Genomic DNA, 26,572 nt, shown 5'->3' with positions numbered 1-26,572 from the left:
TTAAGATTTTTTACATCAAACAACTCTTTCCAAAGTAAAAAATTAACTTTCACACTAACAATACATTTGAATGTTAACTTTCTTGTTTACAGTTGTCTGTATTCGAGATTTGCTCAATATCATTGTTCAATAAATGCTGAGAAGGTCTCCAAAAATTCAAGTGGATGTGTAATGTACATGTGTGCTTGTGTCTGTGAAGGAGACGTGTTGATGGAGATAAAGGGTGGTGGGGGGGTGGGGTCATTATGCTCTTTCAACTGGCAAACGGGAGCATAGGCAAAGGCAAAGCTGGATTTCGGGGTTCATTTATTTACCTCTCATTAAGCAGCTATGACAAAGGCCAGGCTCTGACAAAGGCAGAGGTCAGGTCTGGTTCAGTGACCAGCTCTCGGCCTGTCAGCCCATCACAACCACCAGTCTGAAGGCTGCCCACTGTTTATCGGCCAGCACAGCATCTCAGCATGGGGGGTGGGGTGGGGGGTGACACTGAACACAGAAAAGTTGCTCATTCGGGGGGAACTGGGCTGACTTCACAGGATAGTTACTGTCACGAATCCCACTTTAAATCTTAGAATTGTTCATCTGGTTTTTGTTCTCATGCCAGGTCACTAACTCTAATGTCATTTCAGATCCTTCTACTCCCTCTTGCCATGCAATCACCTCATTCCCTTCACCTGGTTTTCCCTGCCCATCTTCTCACCTGCAGCTCATTCCCTCATTAGTCTCTCAGCATAAATACCAGTCCACTTGCCTTTGTTCTTCACCAGATTGACTTGTGTTTCACCAAGCTTTCCACCATTCTTCTCTCCTGTTTTTTTCCTGAACTGCCTGTTTTGACACTGCTTGCCTGCTTTCTGGACTTTGGATTCCCTGCCTGCCCCTTGTTGGACTTGTTTGCCTGAGTGACTGATCTCCTGAATTTGACCTTGCCAGTTGACTAAGTACACTGTACTCTCCTTGCAACTTTGTCTGTGTCCTTGTTGTGCTTTTGAGTTCAAACTTGCCAGTACCAAAAATGAACAAAAATGCCAAAATGAACCCAGCTGACTCTGGCTCACTCTAGGAGGAGCTGTTGGCACAGGCCAGTTCCATACAGCGTCACAACCAGCAACTTACTTCCATGGCGGGGAGACTGCAGGAGATGGTGGCTCGCCATGAGAGAGGTATAAGAAGCATCTAGAAACACCTCCAGAGACTCTCCATTTCAGATCATGGACTAGCTATTGCTCTGGCTCCCAGCACTCCAGTCTGATCTTCTCCAGCTTCGGATGCATGCTTACCTCCACCAGAATGTTGTTCTGGTGCTTCTGGTTCCTAATGGCTATTCCTCGTGCAGTGTTCACTTGCCTTTGAGCTGCAGCCTTCAGGCTTTCCTGCAGAGAGATCCCAGGTGGCCGAGCCAAAGACTGGGGAACCGACGAATGGTAGAAGCAATCCTCCATCTACTCGTTGGTCAAGTTGTTCTTGGCTGATCTATGGAAGGTCTTTGATCACATTACTTCTGGGAGGGGGGCAGCTTGATGTTTGTTCAACATGACACAGGGAGGAAGGTCCATGTCCAACTACTCCATTGAGTTTTGTACCATGGCAACAGAGAGCAACTGGAACACTCCTTCACTCTTTGACAGCTTCTACAATGGACTCTCCGACTGCGGACCTTGATGCAATTGCAGACCTTGATGTGCTTGTCATGCTCGGCCTCTGTATTGATGGCTGTCTTCGGGAACATAAGCGAACATAAGAGAGTCCTGTCAGCTGTTCCACAGGCTCCGCTGTTCTGGAGAGACCCACATGGTCACCAACGCCAACCTGTTGGATATGACTTTTGCCTCTCAGCTTGGGATCGGTCAGGAGGCTCTGGTGAAGCCCATCGACCCCACTGCACTCAATGGCCGTCACCTTTGGCAGGTCACCCATTGATCAACTCCTCTCCAACTGGGCATGTCAGGTAACCACATTGAAACACTCACCTTTCACCTTATGCATGCACCACAAGAGCTTGTCATCTTGGGTTACCCTGGCTTAGGAGACATAACCCACACATAGACTGGGCTTCAGGAACTATTCTGTAGTGGAGTGCTCACTGTCATGCTGTCTGTCTCAGATCTGCCGTGTCATCTGCTTACAGTCTGCCTGTTCCCTCTGAGTTTCCAGATCTTTCCGGAGTTCCCAATGAGTACCTGGACCTCAAGGATGTATTCAACAAGGCCCGGGCCACCTTATTGCCACTGCATCGCCTGTATGACTGTGCTGTTGACCTCCTCCCAGGCATTGCTTCTCCTAAAGGTCAGCTCTTCTCCTTGTCTGCTCCTGAAACCAAGACTATGGAGAATATCAATGATTCCCTGGCAGCATGGGTCATTTACGGATCAGAGTGGGGGCAGTGCTCTCTCAGTGGCCTGCTGAGGATCAGAAGGTTTACCTGTGTGTCTTCTTCTCCTGGAAGATGTCCCTTGGAAATGTTGGTGAAGAAGCTTGCACTGGAGGAGTGGAGGCACTGGTTGGAGGGGGTGGAGCAGCCATTTGTGGTCTGGATGGATCACAAAAATCTGGAGTACATCCATTCAGCTAAATGGCTGAATTCATGTCAGGCCAGGTGTGCCCTCTTCTTTAACTGTTTAACTCTCTTACCAACCATGCTCTAACAATGTCAAACCCAATGCCTTGTCCCATCAGTTCCAACAAGAAAGCACTCCTCCACAACTTGAAGGTATTCTTCTTCTGACATGCATCATCAGTGCGATGACTTAGGAGGTTGAGGACAAGGTAAAATGCTCCCATGCTAAGCACCCTGCCCCCAGTGCCTGTCCTAATGACCACCTGTTTGTCACTGCCAGTCTCCACTCTCAAGTTCTCCAGGGTTGCTCCTGGGGTCACTCCTCCCGCCTGGCTTGTCACCCCAGGGTGAGACACACCTTGGCACTGCTGTGACAATGCTTCTGGTGGTCCTCTATGGAGGAGGACACCAAGGGATTCATCGCCACCTGCCAGAACTGTTGTCAACATAAGCTTTCTTCATCCCCTTCTGGTTCCTTGTCACCCCTAGTCTCACGTCTATTTGGACTTCGTCACTGGCCTGCCTCTTCTGCTGGTAACACTGTTATCCTCACGATTGTAGATCGATTTTCTAAAACTGCCCAGTTGATTCCATTACCCACTGCCAGAAAAAATGCTGAAATTATATTGCAACATGATTTCTGCCTGCATGGCTTCCCCAGTGACAGGGAGCTGACTTCACAGGACAGTTACTGTCACGCATCCCACTAACTCTTAGTTATTTTCATCTGGTTTTTGGTCTCATGCCAGGTCACCAACTCTCATATCATTTCAGATCCTGCCACTCCCTCTTGCCATGCAATCACCTCATTCCCTTCACCTGTTTTCCCTGCCCATCTTCTCACCTGCAGCTCATTCCCTCGTAGTCACTCAGCATACATACTAGTCCACTTCCCTTTGTTCTCCGCCAGATTGGCTTGTGTGTTTTGCCAAGCTTTCCAGCATCTTTCATTCTTATTTTTTCCTGACCTGCTGTTTTGACTCTGCTTGCCTGCTTTCTGGACCTTGGATTGCGTGCCTGCCCCTTGTCAGATTGGTGTGCCTGAGTGACTCATCTCCTGGTTTTGACCCTGCCTGTTGACTAGGTAAACTGAACTCTACTTGCAACTTTGTCTCCTTGTTGTGCTTTGGGGTTCAAACGTGCCAGTACCAGTGAAATTTACATTTACATACAAAAGAGTGATGTCATTGGTGTTGATATACGTTAATCCAACAGAAACTAATGTCCCCCTGGATTCAGTTACTGAATTTGAGTCCTTATAATCATTTTTGAAATGACATTTTTTTTTCAACCACCTGTCAGACCCGCATGTGAAAATAGCTTCAGATTAAATTTGATTCTGAGACAGAACGATAACAATAACGCCCGAATGAACTACTGTACAATCTAATCTGCACAGAAGAGACGATTAGGGGAATTCCACAGGGAGATGGGATTGGGTTTGGGGACATAAACCCCTTGCACCATCTTGTTCTGTGATTTATCTCTCAATCTCAGCCCACACAGTCCACAGTTAATGCAACAGGCTCTACATGGCGATGGCATGTAACATATTGATTTTAAATCTGCCTGTGAGTGCTTTCAGATGGAAACTGCACAGATATGCATTTAAAACCCCATACCAAACATTATTTAAATAGGTCAGGTTTTTAATTATCAGTTGCCTCTCTCTATCAAACTGCATTTAATCATGCTGTTGTAAAAACACAGAAGAATAGGACTGATTTACCAACACATTGTCTGTTCATTGAGTGTAAAATAATTAACATGATATTTTGTACTGAAATTATGCTCCATTGTTTGGTTAATTACAATTTTTCATTGCTATCGCAGTTTTCAAACCTCTGTGAAAACAAAATCAATAACAGGCCTGAAAATCTAAGTAAAATTATGGGCCTACAGTGCATTCTTGTCAATTGCAGATAATTAATATAATATCTAAAATGTTTTGTGAATGCTTTTGTTGTCAGAAACTGCTCTTGTTTAAGCCATACGTTGTAAAGTCTTTTTTATTGCATACTGCGTTACTCATGCTGTTTGATATGTTCCCTTATCCTTTTTGTGAAGAACTTCAAAGCCCAAAAATATGAGCATATACTGTTAATCTTGACCAGTTTCTACTTCTTGAGAAAGTTTTGTTTGGCCCATGAAAGACTGAATCTGTGGTTTTGGCCAGAGAACTTTATGCTCAGTGGTCAAATAGTTTTAAGATTTATTATGTTTGCTCAGGAGCATCAATATCCTAACGTCAGCAGAATCAATTTTATCTTATCTAATTCAAATCTATGAAACACTAAACCCACAGCTCATTCCAATCCAGCCCTCTAAGAGTAGAGGTACTGCTGTATAATCAATATCCTTGTCCATCTTTTATGCTTTGAGGCAAAAACTCTACCCTCAATAACAGACTCAAACTCTGAAGCAATTGATCTGCACTGAACAAGGAACCAAAATAAAACGAATACCTCGTGGTGTGAAACTAGTGGTCTTTAAGGTTACAGATGACTACAGAGCACCACTGCTCTGCAGGGTGGAGAACAACCAGCATCCCCAGCATCAGCAGCTTGACTCACCATGGTACTGCTGCTCTGTGCTGCCGTTTCTAAGAGAGGAAAGGTGCCCGCTGTAGGACGGGTGTGACGAGGGCTCCTGCTGCTTTCCCGGCTCCACTAGGCCATCTATGTCCACTTTATGGGGTCCCGGGGCCCCAGCAGGGCTGAGCAGGGAGTCCTGGTCTTTACTGAAGCCTAGAATGACATCAATGCTGTGGACGCGGCCCCCCGCAGCGACGCCCCCACCTTTCCCCATCTCGTGGAAGTTGCTGGGTGAGAGGCAGCTGTCGTCCACCATGCTCATGGTATCCAATGATAAATGCATTCGAGCGTCTGGGCACACACACGGTCCTGTGGTCAGAGGAAGGATGTTTAAGTGAAGGACATAAGGTAAAATAGGAGGTCAGAGATCACCAGGTTAGCTTAGATGGCTCTCCAACCATTCTTCCATCCATCTAAACTTGCTTAGCTGTGCAGAGTCGCAGGGGTGTCTAGAGTCTATCCCTTAGAGACTCCCGGTCTACTATAGACTTTAATGTACTGCTACAGTACATAAAAGAGTCACACAATGGCACACTAGTCACATCCTTATCTGTACTTTAACAAATAGCCATACAGAGTTGTTTATGAATATGAATTCATTGTTATTTGATTCAAAAGTTGAAACTGACAACTGTGTGTATGTCTAAGTCTGTTTTATGGAATAGAAAAGTGTAATTGTTATGAAAGCTGTATGAGGCCTATTTTGATTCTAATGATAATATTGCTTTTAACTGCTTTACATACATGCAAACTCCTGACAAAATTAACATTAATTTTGTCGATACAATGTTGGAGAGTTAGAGAAGTACTAAGAGTACAAGTAATAAACCATTATGTGCAACCACAAGTACAGTAATGGACTGCTTTTTATAAAGCAACTAATAACACAGGTTATATAATCTTTGAATAAAAGTAAAAGTAAAACATGTTGCTGAAGATCAACTGAGATTCCCGTGTTGGAAAAGATACTCTGCAAAAAGGGGGAAAGGGGCTGCAGATGAAAACATGCCTTTTGACTAAATCTGGCACATTTACATGTAAATAAGATATAAATAAAGTAGACTAAGTAAAGCAAATTTTGTGAACCCAAAATATCCAAATGAAAGGATTCTGTGCAATATTGATCCTGTGTTCTTTCACTTATTGTTCATATTTTGTTATGCAATAAAAACAAAGGCTCATATCTATAACTTACATGACAGGTAAGTTGAATCTCAGTGTCAGTAAATAGCATGAGAGCGATGTAAAATGAGTGGCAGAGCCTACCTTTTGGAAGTAAATCTGTTGAACTGTTGAAGTTGCTGATGCCAATATTCCACCTGTTCCTCCCAGCAGCTCACTCTCCAACTTCGCTCCTCTTAGATCCGCTATGTACACCGTTTGCAGCCACTCAGCTGGCTTTGCTTACCTTGCATCTCTCTAAAAAAATCTCTCTCTATTTGTTTACAGTCCTGACAGAACCATTCTCAATAAAGCGTTTATAAATAAAACCACCCGGTGCAAACACGTTCAACAACTGAGCTCAGACGCCATGCACTCCAGCACGGAGAGGAGAGTGGAAGAGGAGAGAGACAGAGAGGGAGAGGAGGTGGGGGGGCGTAGGAGGTGAAACGAGGGGATTAGGAGAGGGTTATTAATTGGAATCCTTCCCCTTTAAGAGTGATTGGCAAGTGTTTGCTGGTCAAGTAATTGTATTAAATGTCAATTCCATTCACTGCCACAGGAGGAGGCCCAGGCTAATGAAGCCCGGACAAGACTTTCTTTCATAAATTCATTGTTTTAAAGACAAAAGACCCACTGAAAGTTTTCACTAAGTACACCCAGCCCCCATTATGTGGAACTTCATGAAAGAAGGAAACTCTGAGATTACATGAGGTAAAATTTAATACAGCAACAGAATATCTTCTTAAAACAAGCTGACAGTGATATTAGAACTTCTGATTCATAAGGACACTAATATTGCACCAAAACAATAAGGTATTATTTCATTTAAAACCTTAAAAAGCATTGTTATTTGAGACCGTCTCTTTCTAAAATTGAAAGCTTTCTGTGACACTATTTTGGTTTAATCCCCCATGTAATCTGTCATACTGGCACAAAAACAAATAATGTTATTTTTTTTAAAAGCAGTATATGTCCTGCTGCTACAAATGTTTATTATAAACTGGTATTCAGTATTTAAACACATTAATGTAAAATGCATTATTTAATATGCCTGACTTGATCATTTAAAAAAATATAACATTAATCTTGAATTGTATATGTTATTGTAGCTATTTTAGATACATTACAGTAAACTATAATGACTCCTAGACAGGAAATTGTTATAAATATTTCTACTTGTTGTTGTTTTTAAAGAAATGTACAATAAGACCTGCTTGTTTAAATTTGTGTGGAGGAACTGCAGAATGCCAATAAAAATTTTTTTTATTCTGTTTACTTTCTCTATTTCTCTTTTTTTATTTTACATGAATGTGAATTAATTTTTGACAACAATAACTCGATCAATTTAGTAACTGTGAACATATGAGGGATATATTTTTTTTAAACCTATCTCTATATTTAAATACCTTATGTTGTGCACATGATAGGTGAAAATCTATTATATGAGATTTATCACATCGCATTTGGTTCCTTTTGAACAGTTTAAATGGATGTTATGTGTTGCTTCAGTCACGCTTTGGTGATGAAAAAAATTTCCCGGGTTTGAAAGCATTTTGGAAGCATTTTATTTGTGCCAGATGAGACTTTTCAGCCAATACTGAACTGACTTTATTGATTTAACGAAAGGCCAGTTAATAGGATGTAACATTCTTTCAGTGAGAAAACTCGCTGACACAGACCATCTTTCAACGAGAAGCCTAATATACTACTGGCAGGTATCCCTTCACTGTCATACCTCCTGTCAAATACCAAAGGTGATGCAACAGGCAATCTCCAGTAGCATCCCAGTAAGTGAAGCTAGTGCAGTAAAACCCATGTAGTAAGGGTTTTTCTTCAAGGCTTCTAACTGGAAACATTTTAACATTTTACTTTGATTTAAAGCTACAGATTTTGACAACAAGATGATACAGTGCTGTGATGACACTAGTAAACAGACGGCTGCAGGTTGTGATGCTTAAAGTTAACTGAAGGTTCAAGTTAATTAATGAATAAAAACAAAGTCAGAGGGTCAGCTTGTGACATGGATGTTGTGTTTTTTTGGGTACTGGAGCGCAAAAGTATCTGCTGGCAGCTTTGAATATAAGCGGAGGCCTCGGAGTTCTAAATTGACCCCAGCTTAGTGTAGCAGAAATCAGCCATGACTCTAAAGACGCTAAAGAGATTTCCTGTGACCTCAAACATATCTAAAGATAAAGTTAGAGAAAGAATGATTTAAAAACAGACAGCTGATTCAGTTTCAGTATTTACTACTGGGAGAATGTGCATGTGACAAAATATATAAAACAGAGCCTGCTGAGAATAAAAATGCAATAGATATGAAAATACATATTTGGTTTAAAAATATGTATTATAATATTAATATTTAAAAATATCATTTTCAATGATAAATACTGCAAAAAAAATTATATTCATCTTGTTTGTCTATCTCAGTTCAGTTAAATCCATCCCTTTTATGAACTGCACCTGTCTGCCAGTTTCCATTAAATCTATTACAGGTTAGAGGTCTGAGCTGAACACACCAAGACGTAAACACACTGTTGCAAGAATGTCAACAAATTAAACTCAATCACAGAAAACTTTCTATTTTATACTAACTTAACAACAAAAACACATGATAACTTACATATTGTTAGAAAAACAATCATTTGAATCAATCATACTGGGCACAACACCTGGACTCACCATCTAACCACACATACTGTATCACCCTGGCTATCAAATCCACATCCTGGAACACTTTCATCCACACTGACTGCCATGAAAATGTATCCAGCAAGGATTCAAGATGAGACATCATCACTGTGACAATGTTAGGACATTTAGAGTAAGTTTATGATAGTAAACTCAGGCAGTGGGATATATTTATTGGGCATCTTGAACTATCTGGACAATTTCTGAGGAGCAGAAAGTCAGAATCTCCTCTGGCATATAAAAATTCAGTGATAAAAAACACTAAATAACCATAAACAACTTTATTTATATTTAACCTGATGAAGGTCAGTAAAAAAAAGAATCTTCCCAAAACAACAGTGTTTGTGTGTCTGTTTGTGCACATTTACGCAGAAAATAAAAGGCCATGTGGCCAGTGGTTGTCATCAATCTTCTGAGAGATAAATACCGTCACTGAGGTACTGAAGCTATCAATATCTGTGTCAGTGTAATACAATATAATCAAATCTTTAAAATATAAGACTCAAATTAAATTATTAAAATCATGAATAATTATTTACTTTTCAGAGCAGAAAACTAGAGCTAAAGCGCAATAACATCAATTTGGCTCATCAGTCTTTCATTTCCATTAGAGTCACCAGTCTGTTGGTTAAATGACTCTCACTGCCAACAAGCTTATGAGGTAATGATAGTCTAAGGTGCTCGTTTATCCCCTCATGATTTTGTTAATGCATTTTTGTCCTTCCACTGTTTCTCTGTCTCTCTGCATAATTGAGCATAAATTGGTTAAGAAGGAGCAGTGTAGTTATCAAGCTGCTTAGTTTTATCAGATGACAATGTAAGTCCCCCTGATCCTATTAGAGGTAAAAGCAGCTAACGTGTAAATGCGCAGTGTCAGCTTACTGAGGGAGGTGGAGAGATAAAGAGGGAGGGAGAGAGGAGGAGGGAGGAGAAAGGGTGAAGTGTGACATGGAAGGCAAATGCATGTGATTCTCTAGATCTGTGTGTGTGTCTGTCATGCAAAACACACATAGACACACACACACATACACACACACACACACACACACACACACACACAGTTGTGTTTCCATCACTTCAGAGGACATTACATTGACTTACATTAATTTCCTGGAGTCTCTTAATGTCTCTTGTCTGTTTGTGAATATTGTAAATATTGTATATATCATTTTTTTGTGTGAGTCTCAAGCAGTTTAGTTTAGTTTGGTTTGTTTGTCTTGTATATTTTAAGTGATTTTGACAATAATTTCTGATTTTATGTTAGAAGCACAGTATTTTGGCTTAACTCCACACCATAACAAAACATAGACAGTTACATTAGACACTTCCTCTTTTTCCAAGGAGGCAGGGGGAGACAGCAACGTTCTGCACACCCCCAGGCCACTGCAGCTAAGTCCTCAGCCTTAATCCATCCTTTACCTGACCCTAACCCCAACCTTAGCATAATGCTAAACTCACCTTAACTTTAAGCCAAATCTTCATCTCAAAATGATTGATTCACGTGAAAGGGAGGTGAGTCCCTAGATGAATGTGGAAACAGGCACATTCACACACACACACACACACACAGAAGAGCCAATCACAGGACAGCATTGTCCTGTGATTGGCTCTTCTGTTTGGGTTAGAACTTCCACATTCTATAAAACTGTTGAGACTGTTTCCTTGGTAACACAAGTTCCTTCTCTACTGACACTAATAGCAAGGCTACATTGTATTCAAAGAGCTTCCATAGAACACAACTGTTTGTTCACTAAGCCCCCCCCCCCCCCCCCCCGCCTTAGTTACTGTTGCTATGCCTGTTAAATTTTAAAGATCCCCTCCTACTTAATAATTAAATAATAATAATTTGTGTGTGACATGTTTTATTTATTTATTTTTTAATTATTTTGTTAAAATCCTTAAAATTACATCTCCTCCTCATCCTTCATTGAAAATACAGAATCTATGAACATGCAAATTTTTTCATATTTAAAGTTTTAACTGCTGGACAAAAGATGTCTCCTATGTCACCGCAAAGTCTATTCTCAGTGTTTGTGCGCTGGAGGTATGGATGTATAATAAGAGCTGGATAGGGCGACACTGCCCAGCATTGCAGCTAATTTTTCCCAGTGGCCACTCACAGTATTGTAGCGAAAAATCCCCCATAGACCACCATTGTAAAAGAGACATCAATAAAACTGTTGACAGGACACCTCGAACTGCAAACAAGGTCAATAGTGACTCTTCCTACTATGATTTTTTGATCAATGGAGGTTTTATATTTGTAAAACTTTCCTCGATACTGATATTTTCTTCACACTGTAGTTTGGTGACTTCACATAATTCCCAACATAGCTCCAACTAACTTCAATATAATTAGACAAAATAAGTGAAAACATCTGTGATGGTGAGCAGGCCCCTTAAATTTCAGCTATACGGGTATGTACCATGGTTTCTAAAAGCAGAATGACTTTTTGTAGGATTTTATTTTTCATTTCTGCCAAGTCTGTTCTGCTAGATGCTACTAAATTCCACACACTGCACCTTTAAGATCGAAACCAAAACATCTTCCTTGCTGGTCTGTTAAGGTGGATGTCAGGCCTGTCATATTAAGGAGCATCAAGATGCTTTACTGAATTTAAAGCCAAAGAGACACAGCAATCATAAGACATGAGTCAAGTATGTTTGACCCATATTCAGGGCAAGTTTTCTTTTTAATTTAAAAAAAAAAAAAAAATTACACACACAGTTGCTCTCTGAATTCTTCATTTGGTGATGATGATCTGAGCCTTGTGCATCTAACTTGTAAGTGTCATGGCAGACATGGGAAAATTTTATTAATTAGATTAAAAAAATACTATTCATATAGTGCTACATATGTCCAGTCGAACAGTATGTTCATGGTGAAGCGACACAGATTTAACTGCTTTTACAGACTGCTATCTGTATTCAACCAATCAGCTGATTACAGCGTGTGCATAGCAAATCAAATTCTTCTATCATAAATACTGACTTCTCCTCCAACCAAAAGCCTTTGAGGGAAGGAAATGCACACCCACTAAAGTTTTACATATATATTAATTATTAGATTTAATATATTTATTTTATAACTATATGTTGGCATTTACAATAAAAATGTATGCAATCGTTTCATAACGTGACAAAATAAGATTATTAATTTAGTATGCATTCGTCAGTCAGTAAGTCCATCACGTCATGTAAGCGTCTGATGTCAAATATTGACCAACAGAAGGCTGCTCTTAACCTCTTAACCTTATTTTCATAATTGCATTACAGCTGATCCCACCAGTAGAGACGCTTTGGCACCATAAATACTGTCAACATATTAAGGTCTAGTCTCTACAGTGTTAACTGATGCAATGACTGCCAGCAGCAAAACATGTATGTAATACCTGCTGCTGAAAGATGTGTTATATTTGTCTTCGCACAGTTTGAACTTCGCAGATTTTACAGCTGTTATATATGATGTGCAGTTAGGTTACACTACTTCAAATATGTTATTAAAAACGTTTAAACTTGAGGGGCCATTGTGTTCACAGGAGCGGTGACATTATTACTGTGATCATTACAGCGAAAAACATAAACAGAGGAAAATGTCAGAGATTCAAATGACTGCAATAAACAAACATAGATGATTATGAGAAAACCCATTTTGGAGTTGTGATTCCACACATAGATAAGCTCATGTACACTCTGCTGAGCCAGATTTACTCACTTACCTACTGTACAGTGTGTGCTGATCAAAACATACTTCACACAGTCAGTTCAGGCAATGAAGCCGTTGACCAGACTATTGATACAAACTGGCATCATGTAACACTGACCTCATTTAAACTAACTGTAGAGGGCTGCTGTTGTTGACAAAATGTGTGTAGCAGCGTTGCTTCTTTCAAGTGGCCCTTATCAAGAAGAACATTTAACAATTAATAATAATTTAGCAATAAATAAAATTACCTGGCTGCTGTCACTCAGTTTATGTCACATGATGACTTTTCACCTGCGGCAGGTTGAAAGGTCACCTGTGACATGCCGGAGTTGCAGCTGCAACCCTGGGACGCCGCCGCAGACAGATGCTCAGCAGCAACGTTTAGATGGTGAGTTTAATTTGTGTTTATAATCACTTGATTGATTATCACATTATATTTATAGTATTCAGCATTGTTTGGTGTATTTTACAAGACGAAGTGAACTTGCATGTTTGTGTTTATTTGCCATGCACGATGTTCACAGTGCAAGTAGCCATTAGCTGCCAGCTAACGACACAGCTGTGCTGCTACTAGGGAAAAGATTGTTCCATCATGTGTCGCTATGGGGTGAAACTTCAGCTCTGTAGAAAGCAGAAACAGTAAAAATTAACAGATTCATTTGCATTCTAAGCTCAGTTAAACATATAATATTCACCCTATCTGCGGACATTTATTATTATTATTAATTATGTCGGTTTATGGTGTTTTAAAATCTTGTTCTATGTGCCCCTTTTTCAACTTTGAGCACCTGTCCCTCTAAAGGTCTCTGCACGGCCCTGGTCTTGAAAAGTCTAAAGCATTAGGTTGTTATTATCATCAGGTGTTTACACCACCATTAGGACCCATAAGCATTCACTCGGGGGCATTTCCATGGCTGACCTTCTGGGTTCATTTTGAGTCCAGGTCAAAGACTCATTGTTTCAGATTGTCTGAGATCATTTCTAGTAAGCTGTAAGAGGCTTGAAGTTCATGACCTGATCACTGTCATCCTCACCAGAGTCAGTGAGTAAAATGTTATCATGACCAATAGTCATAATGGACCGAACTTTGAGAATTATACCCAGGTTGACAAATACTACAATTTACCTTTGAGATGGCATCAAACAGTTTTAATGTATTATTGTTGCTGCTGAAGCAGATGGAAGCTGCTCTCATAGATGACGCGCTGAACAGATGATATAAGTTGCTGTTCTTAGAAAACAGTGTCTAATACCTATATCGGCTCAGAAAGCTGGGCTGCTGCTTTGCTTGACCTTAGACCTTCTCAACAAGGCTCATATTGACCTTGCTGAGCCCCGGACTTACTTACCCATTGTACAGTGTGTGGTGGGCTAAACGTCACACAGTTAATTCTTACGGCATTTTAATTGGTTAACCTCTTGATTCCCGGCCAAACTATTGACCCAAACTGGCATCATCTAATACTGACCTCATTTAAAATAACAAACTGTAGAAAACTGCTGTTGTTGACAAAATGTGTGTGGCAGTGTTGCTTCTTTCAAGTGTTCAAATAATCAACCTGAGAAGAAGGTCCATCAGTTACATTGAGACATGATATGTATTTGCTTTGAATAGCTGGAATCTGTGGTATGAAGTTATAAACACAAAATATACGACTCTGACTCCAACTCAAAACACATAGTTTTGGAACAGAAAACCATTTTGACTTTGATGAGAACTGTGTGACATGAATGATACATGCATTTTTGGTAATCTGAGCTCTTTAAAGTTCTCATGGTCAAGGTGATAAGAAAGACTGAAGTTGACATTTTGACTTCACCTGTTGGTGGCACTGAAATCTTTAAGACTGTGGCAAATTTCATGTCTACATGGTTTTGAAACGTCTTCAAAGCATTGAATTCAGTTTTCTCAAAAAAAAGAGCCTTGAATAAGTCTTAAATTTCATTTGCAAAAGTCTTAAATATTTTCTCTGATGTTAGTGATGTTAGTCAATGTTAACAATAAAATGTTTTTAGTTATATAGTTTTTTATAGTATATTTTCAATGTTTTTTTTTAACTGATATACACCTATAAACTAAAAGTGGGGTTATTTTAACAGTGAATTGTACACACAAGAGGCTGTTTAATCATTTCAGTCAGCAACATCAAACCAGTAGTGAACACTGTCACCACTGCTAGCTACGGTAGCTGGGAAGCTCATCATCTCATCATTTTAGCAAAAACTTAAATGAACCACAGCTGCTTAGTTGATCAACAGATGATTAATCGCTAACTGTTTTGATAATCAATTAATCTTTTTAATCATTTTTTGTTACAGCTTCTTAAATATGAATATTTTGGACTTTAAAAAAAAATATTTATGATAGTAAACTAAATATTTTTGGGTTATGGACTGTTCAGGACAAAACAAGACATTGAAGGACACCAATCATTATTTTTCACCATTTTCTGATATTTTATAGACCAAATGACTAATCGATTAATTGAGAAAATCAAGATAATCGTTGGTTGCAGTAATAAAATGGGCCTAACCTAACCAAGATAGGCCCCATTAGGTTAGTGTGCACCATCTCTATTAACACTGCTGCAGGTGCACTGCTGTTACCATTAGGTCTGGAAAAGACACATTTTTATCTTGCACACAAATCAAAGGTATTATGCCATAATATGCTAAGCAGCTAATAACTACATTAGATGAAAAGCTAGTGTTTGCATGCATGTGTTGGACTCAACATAATTGTTACTAAACCTGTACAAAGGCCCAAAAAGGTCCTATATATAGTGCGGTCTGAAAGTGGTAGGTAGTCTATAATTTAGGACATGATGACTTTCACCTTTAATTTGATGGTGTTTACATCCACATCAGATGAATGGTGTGGGAATTCTAGCACTTTCTATACATGGTTCCCATGGTTGGTTGGTACGTGGTTGTTTTTTTAACCACCACAACTGTTTCTCCAGCAGGTGTGTCTATGCAGAAAAGGAGTTGATTCTTGGTGTGATATTTGAGAGTCTGATGTTCTTGCTCAAACTAGAAGGCCATTATGAGGCCGAAAAATCTGAATAAATTTACTAAATGCACCTACAGAATTTAAGAGCATCACTGTAGTGGAGGGTGCCAGAAGAATAATTTGAATAGTGAATAAACAAGACTTTACAACTCTCAGTACTTTCCAGAATGTAGTTCTGCATGCCTCAAAGACTCGTCAGTGAAGACAACACCAGCATTATAGACGACTCACAAGAAGATGCAAACACCAGGTGCAGCATCACCTGTAAGTAAAACTGAAAGTCAACACTTATCCTTACAATCATAATTTCATATCCAATGTGTTGGGATCAAGACAACAAAGTGTCACTGTCCTACTACATATTGGCTGCCAAAATCTGCCTTCGTCACAGCCGACATTTTGACACATCATAGTATAAAAAGCTCAGGTGTAACTAATAAAATTATATTAATAATGATAATAGTTATACCTGTCTCTTTACGGCTTTGAAAAGTAAAAATGCTTTAGAAAGAGGACTATTGTTTTTCCTCTCTTGAGGAACAGCTGGCAGCTCATTGTCTGCCAATCCATGCCACCGCTTCAGTGGATAAGCGCTTCACTAAGAATTAGTAGAAAGCACACCTTAGAAGGCATTAAACCTTCTGGGAAAAACGTCTTGAGAGCTCAGCCATTAACATATGGATACCGGGATAAAGGCTTTGTCTTGATATCCCTGCATCTGTGCTACAGAAACACACCCGCACACACAGCGAGGAAACATCTGCTGATATTCAGGAATAAAAAAAAAATCCTTCACCCAATAAAGACAGCAAATCTTTTATTATAATTTTTTTTACGGTTCTGTAAATCCTTGTGTAGAAAATTGCTGCTTATCCCATTAGAGAGCTTCTGGAAAACACAGAGCAGATTGAACAAATCGGGGAGGACCCTCGCTCGCACTGTACGATAACACGAGACAGAGGATCAAGCCTCAATTTGGGGTCCATCTCCTGGGAGAGAGACAAATACCGGGCTTACAGCGACTTAAATCTAATAACATCTTCAATTTGGTCTAATATCGTGACAACAAAAAAAGAGGCTTCATCTTTGGGTTTTGAAGTGAAAATATTTTACTATTATTAAACAGATTAACATTTTATTGCATTTCTACTTAAAAAAGCAGCTGATAATCACATAATCACACACAGTAGAAACATGTGGTATATGTACTGTAATAAATAGAATACTTGTGTATCTAAAACAAACATCTGTGGTCTGAGAGCTTTTATATCCAAAGATTAGGAAAGTCATTCTGTACCTGCAAAAAGCAGAAGATCCCATGAGGACGGTGGATAACACAAAGTCGCTCATTTAATCTCAAAATCCTTGTAAAGATGGTAGAAAAAGTAGTAATAAATGCCATATTACACATAGATTTAATCTTGAAATTAAAATTTGAACGAATTGAATCAAAGTCCACCTCAAGCACGCTGACCATAACTAACGGACAAAGGCCAAGTTTCCTTTTTAGACAAATAACTGTTATAGATTCCTAATCTAATGTGTGACAAACTGGTAACCTGTCCAGGGTGCATCATACCTCTCAGCTAATGCATGCTGGGATATGCTGGAACAGGCTCCAGCCCCCTGCGACCCTGCAGGGGGCTGGAGGCACTGCAAGCATAGTGTCAACAGACTTCACAAGTAGTAGCTATACATTCTTCTATGAGTTGATTTGAAATGTTTTTTTTTTATATTTTAATAAGCTGAGTTCAATTTAAGAGCCACGTCATCTTTCAAGAAGTAGAAAAAAAATCAGATTTTGAAAGTGATGATGCCACAGTCTATTTCATCCCGTTTGGTTTAGCTCAAACACAATAAAGTTCAGTATATTCATGGATCCAGCCATGAATTGCACACAGGCATCACATGATGCCCAGAGTCACATGATCATCGTCACATCAGCTGGTTTAGAGGAATCCTGCTGGAAGTGTTAAGTGTAAGAGAACGTTTACCCCTCTTGTGTGGTGCCGAGTGCTTTTCAGTCAACACTCTTTCAGTTTGAGATTCTCAACTGCTATCAGTATCCAGGCCTGATCCTGAGGCCCGGGCTGTGTTTACCCGTCTCTCGTTCGAGTTTCTCCCTCAGTTTGTGGAAAGGAGGCCTTTTGCGTGGCTCCTGCTCCCAGCAAATCCTCATCAGGGAATAAACGCCAGCAGGACAGTCCTCTGGAGCCTCCATGCGATAGCCCACCTCCACTTTCTCCTTCACCTCCTGAAGAGACTGTGACATGGCAGCAACAAGGAGGGAAGCAGGATCAGCGGGAATGAAGAGGGCGCAGAGGAAAGGGTGGTGACATTAGTTTGCAGTACAAGTTGATAAACTGAGCACATTGATAAGTTGGGTACAGCTGCAGGACAAAAAGCATTAACAAAGGAAAAGGTGCCAAGAACTAATAACAATGATTGAAAAAAGTGTATTTCATGGGCCAAGTTGGGTGTTTTCTCTACAGACAGGGGTGTCATTCTTTGCCTGAGCTTATTTCTTACTCACATTAATGTTTGCCTGACGAAGACCTTGCGGGTCGAAACGTTGCAATACATACTCTGGAGCACACTGATAAGTGAATTAAACATATTTTTTACCTGAACTAAAATGTAGGACTGTGCAATGTTATTAAGTAAATACAAATTTGAAATGATGTAGAGGAAGAGTTCCTTTTAGAAACTTTTATTTCACTTACTGAATATACTGTTTTACTATAAGGAATGAAGTTTAGAGTCTGACTTCACACAGTAAATCCTACTTAAGGGTCAGTTTCAGTATAGTTTATTCAGTGGGGTAATGTTTCACAGGCACGATGGAAACACAGGCCTACGTGGGATTTACATGAGCCTTCCTGCTGTCCTCACTGGCCAAGATGCAAATCACCAGAGATTACCTGAGAGAGACTAGTGTGACAAACAGGGCTACGTTTAAGTAGCATAGTCTCCACCACTATAGTGTTAACATGCTCCGGCCTTGATCTGACATCATCCTCTGCTATGTTTTGTCCTGTTACCACACCTACCTACTACACCCACAGGCTATGTAACAGGTAAAGATTAACTTCTTCTTCCTACCAACACAGATAAGGCAGATTAGGTAACTCATCGAAAACAATAAGATTATTTCTACTATCACTGTGTTGTTCTGTAACAATGTGCGGTAAAAGTAGAGAGATCTCTGCTAAATCTCTGTCCTCACTGACGTATGAACTCTGGGACCTGAAGTGGTTTCCTGCTCAGACGCAGTAAGTCGATCCAGAGATGACGGCATAGTGACGAATGTGACCACTTGATCTGGCAGCTTTCCACTGACATGTCTACTACATGACACAGATTTGAATCCTGACATGACCCGAGTTTGCGTAACATGACTTTTAAAATGAACTTATTACATTACAACATTAGTGCCATTGAAAAATAATTTGTCACGTAACAATGTTACCTACTGAGAAGTAACGTATTAAGGTACTGACAACCCTTGGTGATTCCTTGTACATGTTAGCTACATATATTGTGGCAAGTGGTGAAGAATGAGAGACAGGAGGCAAGTTTCAGCAATATTATTATCAACTCACAGGAGACAGGATCTTAAAAACACAGTATCAAATACAGCTGTGGTCAAGAAATGTAACAGCCACCTCGCTCATGGTTAAAACTATAAACCAGCACAAAAAACGACAATTACCAACATAAACCACCATGTTCTGAACAGACACAAACAATTTTGGAACATAAAACAGCAAACTTAGCAAACTACCCAGTCCAGCACTAGGCATGATGGGAAATAAGGGCCGTCGCTACATTACAAACAGGTGCATAAACAGAAAAGAAACCAGTTTTAACCATGAGTGTGGTGGCTGTTACATTTCTTGACCAAAGCTGTATTTGCTGCTGTGTTTTTAAGCTCTTGTTCCCCAGTGTTGTATGTTTATAAAGGTTTGACATTGCGGAGAGCTGCTTCCTGCCTCTCATTGCGTGCTGCTCACCACAATATCGTAATGTAAGTAATGGATGCTTATTTCAAAAAGTATTTAGGTAACTGATTAGTTGAATTGCTATACTAATGCCTAACATGCCGCAACGCAGGACATGACACAGTAAGAGAGTTACATAACAACGACATACTGTTTCATGTTTGTTTGGGCCGGGCACCAAAACACAAAAGGAATGTAATGGAGAGACATACAGATAAGGTGGAGATCTTACCAAATCATGTGTTAAAGTCACATTAACAAAAACTGCAGAGCAACAGATTTTAAATATCAGGCACTTAAAATCTATAGAGGTCAGATAATTCGGCAGAGGGCTAATTTTGTCTGATTTATTTAAAGCAGCTTGTTTTTATAACCGGAGTGTCAGTAAGGCCTGGTTCAACTCATACGTGCTGACCCAAATAAACACACTGACAGACACAAATACACACATCAACACAATAGTGACATAATAATGAATTAATGTAATTAATGGGCCGGTGCTACATACCATCTTAGGGTAGGGTTGACGACCATAAGAGAAGATCTCCCACAGAAGAACACCGTAACTCCAAACATCTGACTTGGTGGAGAATTTCTACATGGGAACAAATGTATATACATGTATAAAATGTAGAATTTAACAATAAGAGCTAAATAAAGAGCAAAATGAAAAGACAAAGAAGTTTATGTTAGAGTAAGATACACCAACCAAACTAGAAATACAAAAAAATGGATTATTACAGATCTTAAAGGCATTAATAAATGATTTATTAACCATGAACAGAGCCATTATTAAAACTTAAAAACCTTTTTTTTATTAGAAGTACCCGAAGGAACACACTGACTTGTAGCTTCCTAAAATAAAATCAAAACAGGGTGTAGAGAGACGTAACCATATAGAAATAAATCCAATCAAACCGACCTCTTTCTTTAGAGCTTCGGGGGCGGTCCATTTTACCGGCAGTTTGGCGTTATCTGACATCTTCAAGTCCTTCGTCAGGCCAAAGTCGCTGACCTTGGCCACACTGTCGTCAGAGATGAGGATGTTACGAGCTGCCAAGTCTCTGTGAACCAGCTTCTTAGACTCCAGGTACTCCATCCCCTCACACACATCACTGCGAACACACGCAAACGAGTCTCATTTTCATTTTGTACAGTACACGATTGATCACACACTCACTTTTTCTTTCTTCTTCTATTCTATACACACATCTATTGCACGCCTGTCCGTCCTGGAGGAGGAATCCCTCCCTCTGTTGCTCTTGCTGAGATTTCTTCCTTTTTTGCACCATTAAATGTTTTTTTAGGAGTTTTTCCTTATTTGAATCAAGGGTCTAAATATAGGGGATGACTTCACACACACACACAATGTAAAGTATATACAGTTACAAGCAGTTTTTGCATCTGTCCCGACACACAACGAACCACTCTGCACACAGTTTCTTCTGTACAAAACATTCAAACCATTAAAGTTGGTCTTTGATGTTTCAACTTACAGTGCAAAGCGAAGCAGCTGGACAGAGTTTAAAACTGAACGTCCTCTTGTCCTGAGAAAGTTCACAAGGTTTCCCTGCAACACACACATACATGAAAGATAAAACAACAAAATAATGAGTTAATATTGGCACACATGACGACAAGCCACCACAATAAGCTTCTGGATTTTTGGCCTTATTTCATTAACCAGAGAACCAGGAAACAATTCTGTAATTGTTTGGATTGTTTGGACTTGATTACCCAGAATTTAAGTCAAACAACCTCAGCAAACTAATTAAATGTTTATGACTGTTTTCTCATTAGCTGCTGGTGGTGAATCTGCAGAAAAACTATTTTGCAGCAGAGTCCATTGAGTCTAGCTTTCAGTTACAAAGATGACTCCCTTGCTGCAGTTTAGGAGAAACTACATCGAGCAGATTTCCCACCACGGACCAATTATTTTCATCAAACAAGGTTCATTTCTGCTTCATTGTGTAATGTAGCAAGGCTTGTATTTTTTTACCTATTTCTGTTATTTTGTTATTTACTCTTTTATTATGTTACCTGTTCTTGGTATAAAATAATGTTTTATAATTGAAATTGTGAACTGCAGATAAATGACTGTATGTAGCTGCACCTTAGTCATGAGCTCTGTGACGATGTGAAGCCCTTTGTGAAGGATGACCCCAAACAATCGCACCAGGTTTTTATGCTGGAGCTTCCTGGTAAAAGTGAATCGACGTAAAACAAAGTCAGGACCACCAGCATAAAATAAATACTGATGGGTTGCACAGATATTTTCACTGATATGATCACAATTAGTTAATTTTTCATTGAGCAAACTTTGAAAAACACAGCTTTCTCAAATTGTTCAATGCTTTCACAGATAAAGGGGGAAACATTCATAACGAGGACGTCTTCAGACTCACGTCATTACGGTGGTCTCCTGCAGGAAGGCCTGAGCTGTGACATCACATTTAATGATCTTTACTGCCACCCTCTGGCCCATATAGTCCCCTTCATAAACAGCTGAGGATCACACACATAATTCACCCATTAGACTACATTTAATAACTAAGACAACACTTTACTTTTTTTGGTTTTCATATTGTACATTTGAAATATTGTGAGGGTACAAAGAGGCTGATAAAAACAAGAAGAGTGGGCAAAATAAAGGAAAACTCACCACCAAACTCCCCTTCTCCAATATTCTCTCCTAGTTTGAGCTTCGTGATGTCCAGCAACCATCCAGCTGGAGAGGAGAGAGACGTGAACACTGTGAACAACTTGCCACCTCTTACATGCTTTATGATCATTACTATCAACATTTTATATAGTAAAAATGACCACCAATGATTCATTAAAATCATTTTTACAAAGAAACCTTGATCTTTTAATGTTTTTTTCAGCCCTACTGAATAAATCTGGACATCAAACTTACCTTTAGACAGCTCCAACTCAGCTGACTTGGTTCCATGTTTTTGTTTGGGTTTCAGAAGAGTTGTAGCAATGGAGCCTTTGTTCTTTGAATAGAACTGCAAAGATGGAAACACTGTTCACCGTTCAAAGGAATATATTTATAGTAGATCGTATTTCATCTTTGGTATCTATAATTTCTTCTGATTCATTTTTTTGGCTCTGAATCCTTGTTTATTCTACGTATGATAAGACTTCTTTGTCTTATACATTATTATTTTCTCGAGCTCTTGGAGTCAACACTGATCTTATTGGCACTTTGACACATATACTGTAGTTCGAGCCCCGCTATGAAAGCCCCCTTAGAAATCAGGAAGCCCTTTGAAGATTGCGGCCAGCACTGTGGCTCATCTACAAAAGTGAGAGCATAATGCAAACCAATAGTTATAATTAACAATTATATAAGCTATACCACAGAACATTTGCCTAAATACTCTGCAGTGTCAGTGATAAAGAATCAAGGGGCTGCAGTTGAATTGCATCATTTAAAGTGATGTATGTGAATTAAACACTCATCTAAAGTGACACATCAATGCTTGGTTTTGAAGCACTTATAACATGATTCAGCCCAAATCCGCCTCTGGAACCTCCTCCTTCTGTTTCCTCGCAGGATTAAGTCAGATGGTCTGACTCACGTCTGAAGCTGTCTGCTGTTCGCTGATAAGATGCTGCTGTGCGAGAGCCTTCAGTGCACCCTCACACAGACACAGGCCCAATATAGATAAACCATAAAAGGGCTGCTTTCACAAGTTTCCTTGTGGTGACACATGATGTATATATTTTTACACTAGTGTCAGTTCCGCTGGTGGGTTTTCAGGGTTATATATATTTGTGCACAGGAAAGTGGTTCTCCACATTGTCACAGGTAATGGCCTCAGTATAGACATGAGAGTGTTTTCTTTCTACTCAGGTTGTTTTATTTGAAGCATTTTTAGAGGCCCAAGAGGTGAAATAATCCAATATTTTTATGACCCCTCTGATTGATCTTGTCCTGACTCCCAGGTTGTAAACCACTGGCTTTGCATGGAAGAAGTAGCTGAATTGAACTGATGAACTGATTACTTATGATGCTATTTTATGGATGAATTCTGAATGAGTTATTCCTCAGAGTTTTTATGCACATTGGTGCTGGATTTTGTCAAGGCTGCAAACATTTATAATCACAATACAAACCCATTAAATAACAACAGTACATTTTCTCTCACCTCTATCATGTCAATAAGGTTGTAGAAATACTCCACGTTGTCGATGGTCAGCTTGTTGTCCTGATAAATCACTCGGTAGTGGATGACCTCTCTGGAGACACTGACGCACAGGACGTAGTCACCAGGATGGCGGATGGACTCTCGCACCAGGAACAGTCCATCCTCGGCCGGCTGCAGCTTAGACACTGCCTCTGGGCCGGAGATCTTACCATGAAACCAGCTAGTTAAAGACAGCACAAAGATAGTGTATTCATACCGATACACGATCCATTTGGCATCCCAAATGACTCCCATTTTTGTCACAGTCAGGAGGGTGGTTAACGCAACAAAAAAGGAAGCTGAAATGATTAATCCTTAGGCAATGTTTGTGTGCACGTCCATCATCAGCCCACACAATGAGGTCACAAGATGTGTTTGAAGGTTGATCAACACTTCAGCTAAAGTTAGAGACAAGAGTGTCTGTATTTCACAGTTATACCACTTGTGAACTATGTGTCCTACTGAAGTGAGAAAACAATAACACATAGCTGAGTTTTTCTGTGAGCAAAGTGTAAAATACAGAAGAAGAGGAGACATACGGCATGAGGCTGAGGCTGGGATCCACACGCAGAGCTTCTCTCTCACGCACATTAGTGGCGTTAACGAGTCCTTCTTCTCCTGTGGTGTTGTGTCTGGCCTCGTAGTATCCTTTCTTCTAGAAAGGAGAATTCAAAGTCTGCTTGCATCAAATGGTGGCAAGAAATAGCTTTGCTCTAACTGACATGTGAAGCGTCTGTAAAGTGTGACAGTACCATGCTCGTGCCAACAATAGTGAGGATGTCTCCTTTGTGGTACGCCAGTTCCCCAGGTTTGGGCTTCCTGTGGTCTCCCTTGGCGACACACTGTGTACCAGCAGCCCAGCTCATCTGCAGGAGCAGAGGAATAATAAAAAGAGAGGCGTTGGCCCTTTTAAAGGAAAGGTTCACAAATTTCAAATCTGTGAAAACAACAGGTGCCCAAATGAACATTGAAACAGGTTTTTCTTGCTGTAATCATTCCTCCTGTTCATACTGACCGTTAGAAGATCCCTTCCAAATTATTTTAAGTGATAAGGGACAAAATGCGGAATCATCATTTTAAGCAAAAATATGTTTAAAAGTTTATCTGAAGCTTATATGAGGCTTCAGCAGTCTGAGTTAGTCATATTAAGTGGATATCTGCCATATTTACGGTCTTTTTAACATAACATTTCCTCTTTGTGTCTCCTCGGACAGTGTTTCCCTGTTGAGCTGCTGTGGAAGTATCGTAACAAAAAGAGGAACTTTGGCTATAAAAAGATGTAACGTTGAAAGACATCTACTTGATCTGACTTTAAATACATTTCTCCACAGAAAGAAGGGTGGATTTTGTCCCCCATCACTTACATTGTAAGTGCATTATGAAGGGACCTCTTAACAGTCAGAATAAACAAGAGGAATGATTATGCCAAGAAAAACATGTGTCAATGTTCATTTGGCACGACTGTTGTTTAAAGACAGACTTGAAAAATTATGAACTTGTCCTTTAACATCTCTCGGCCTGTCTGAAATAATGAAGTCAGACTTTTGAGTAAAGGAAATGACTATATATTAGTCATTAGCCATTATATTGGTTTTAACCTTCTTTGTATACACAGCAGAGTTTCTCAACTTTTGGGTCAGATGGGTTAGTTGATAAGAAGATGGTATTTTGGAAGATTTCTAACATGTACTGTATGTATTGATTTCTGCTTTAAAAATTTTATGTTGGGTAGGTTTGAAATACAGATGTGTAATATAATCGATGGGTGCTCTCTTCATGATTTTAAGAATAAAATACAAATGTTTGTGACACTCAAATTTTGGTATCTAAAAACAGGGTTACAGGCAAAAAAAGACGAGAAACCCTGAAATAAGGGTTACATGTTTAACCAGTGACTTCACTTTCTACATTGCATACACATGTAATAAATATAAAAGCTCCTCTTAACAGAATGATCTGTCTGTTAAAATTGATTCAAACTTTTAATATCACAGATGACGTTTTTTAATTATTGTATTATTAACAGAAGATAAGCCCATCAGTCCAAAATATATTTCTATAGAACAGAGGGGACTTGTTTCAGCGTCTGACATTAACTTATATCAATCATAAACGACTTTATTTGCCGATCAGAGCTGCGGTACTCACCTCTGCCAAGTGCGGGGCAGGAGGTCTAATTCTGTGTTGTCACCTGTCAAAAAGAAAAAAATGTCTCTAACGACTACATAACATAAAATACTGATCATACTGAATACCGAACGACTAAATATGGACCTTAAAAGTAGCTGCTGTCGATTAAATTAATAATGGGGATGTATTGAAGCACTATAAAGCACAAATAGGACATCAGCGGGTAGGAGGATAGTGGCAGCTCCTGTTGAATAAATTAAAAGTGAACAGCTTGAATGTTTCAGTACCTGCGGCTCTGTGGACAGATGCTAACAGCCTTTTCTTCAGGACTGCCGCTGGCTCAGTAAACAGAAGGAAAACACAACCATAACGACAGGAAATCCTCAGCAGAAGTCGTCCACGTTTGTCTCATCCAGCTGTGACATTAATTTTCGTGTTTTTTTAACAACTTAGCAGAAGCGACGCTGTAGATTGTTCACACCCCAGACGGGCTGCGGCTGCTCTCTGAGAGCTGATGTGT

The 26,572-nt window shown here is 39.6% G+C and overlaps 2 protein-coding genes and 1 long non-coding RNA gene across 4 annotated transcripts in view; 1 reads left to right on the top strand and 2 right to left on the bottom strand.

Moving 5' to 3' along the window:
- Positions 1-7,543, bottom strand: part of rx1 (retinal homeobox gene 1) — a 12,895-nt gene extending 5,352 nt beyond the window's left edge. The window contains exons 1-2 of the mRNA XM_044362679.1: positions 6,418-7,543; positions 5,131-5,460 (exon numbers count right to left, since the gene is read on the bottom strand). Of these exons, the coding sequence (XP_044218614.1) occupies positions 5,131-5,434 (304 nt within the window). The 5' untranslated portion in view covers positions 5,435-5,460; positions 6,418-7,543. The remainder of the gene's footprint in view (positions 1-5,130; positions 5,461-6,417) is intronic.
- On the top strand, positions 675-20,747 carry LOC122989658. 2 transcript variants are annotated; one of them, XR_006405128.1, is made up of 4 exons: positions 675-1,948; positions 2,155-3,641; positions 13,013-13,100; positions 20,661-20,747. It is a non-coding gene; the product is annotated as an uncharacterized LOC122989658 (long non-coding RNA). The 2 variants fall into 2 exon arrangements; XR_006405127.1 differs by having other exon boundaries at positions 685-3,641.
- On the bottom strand, positions 16,574-26,572 carry matk (megakaryocyte-associated tyrosine kinase). The gene is made up of 13 exons (XM_044362674.1): positions 26,340-26,572; positions 26,071-26,113; positions 24,675-24,788; positions 24,462-24,577; positions 23,884-24,103; positions 22,644-22,737; positions 22,389-22,454; positions 22,132-22,231; positions 21,840-21,924; positions 21,223-21,296; positions 20,649-20,841; positions 20,235-20,321; positions 16,574-17,988 (listed from the first exon to the last, which is right to left on the bottom strand). Exons 3-13 carry the CDS (start codon positions 24,786-24,788, stop codon positions 17,785-17,787), a joined length of 1,353 nt encoding a protein of 450 aa, XP_044218609.1. The 5' UTR covers positions 26,071-26,113; positions 26,340-26,572; the 3' UTR covers positions 16,574-17,784.

This window comes from Thunnus albacares, chromosome 9 (genome assembly GCF_914725855.1).
Source record: "Thunnus albacares chromosome 9, fThuAlb1.1, whole genome shotgun sequence".
NCBI lineage: Eukaryota > Metazoa > Chordata > Actinopteri > Scombriformes > Scombridae > Thunnus > Thunnus albacares.
This window is presented reverse-complemented; position numbering and strand designations above follow the sequence as displayed.

Bases quoted from the DNA above. Each gene is read 5' to 3' on its own strand.
- matk (XM_044362674.1), bottom strand. From the start codon at position 24,788: ATGAGCTGGGCTGCTGGTACACAGTGTGTCGCCAAGGGAGACCACAGG. The intron at 22,232-22,388 runs GTGAGTTTTCCT...TGTGATCCTCAG, and splicing joins TGGAGAAGGGGAGTTTGGTG to CTGTTTATGAAGGGGACTAT. The intron at 17,989-20,234 runs GTATGTAGCACC...GCCATGTCACAG, and splicing joins GTCAACCCTACCCTAAGATG to TCTCTTCAGGAGGTGAAGGA.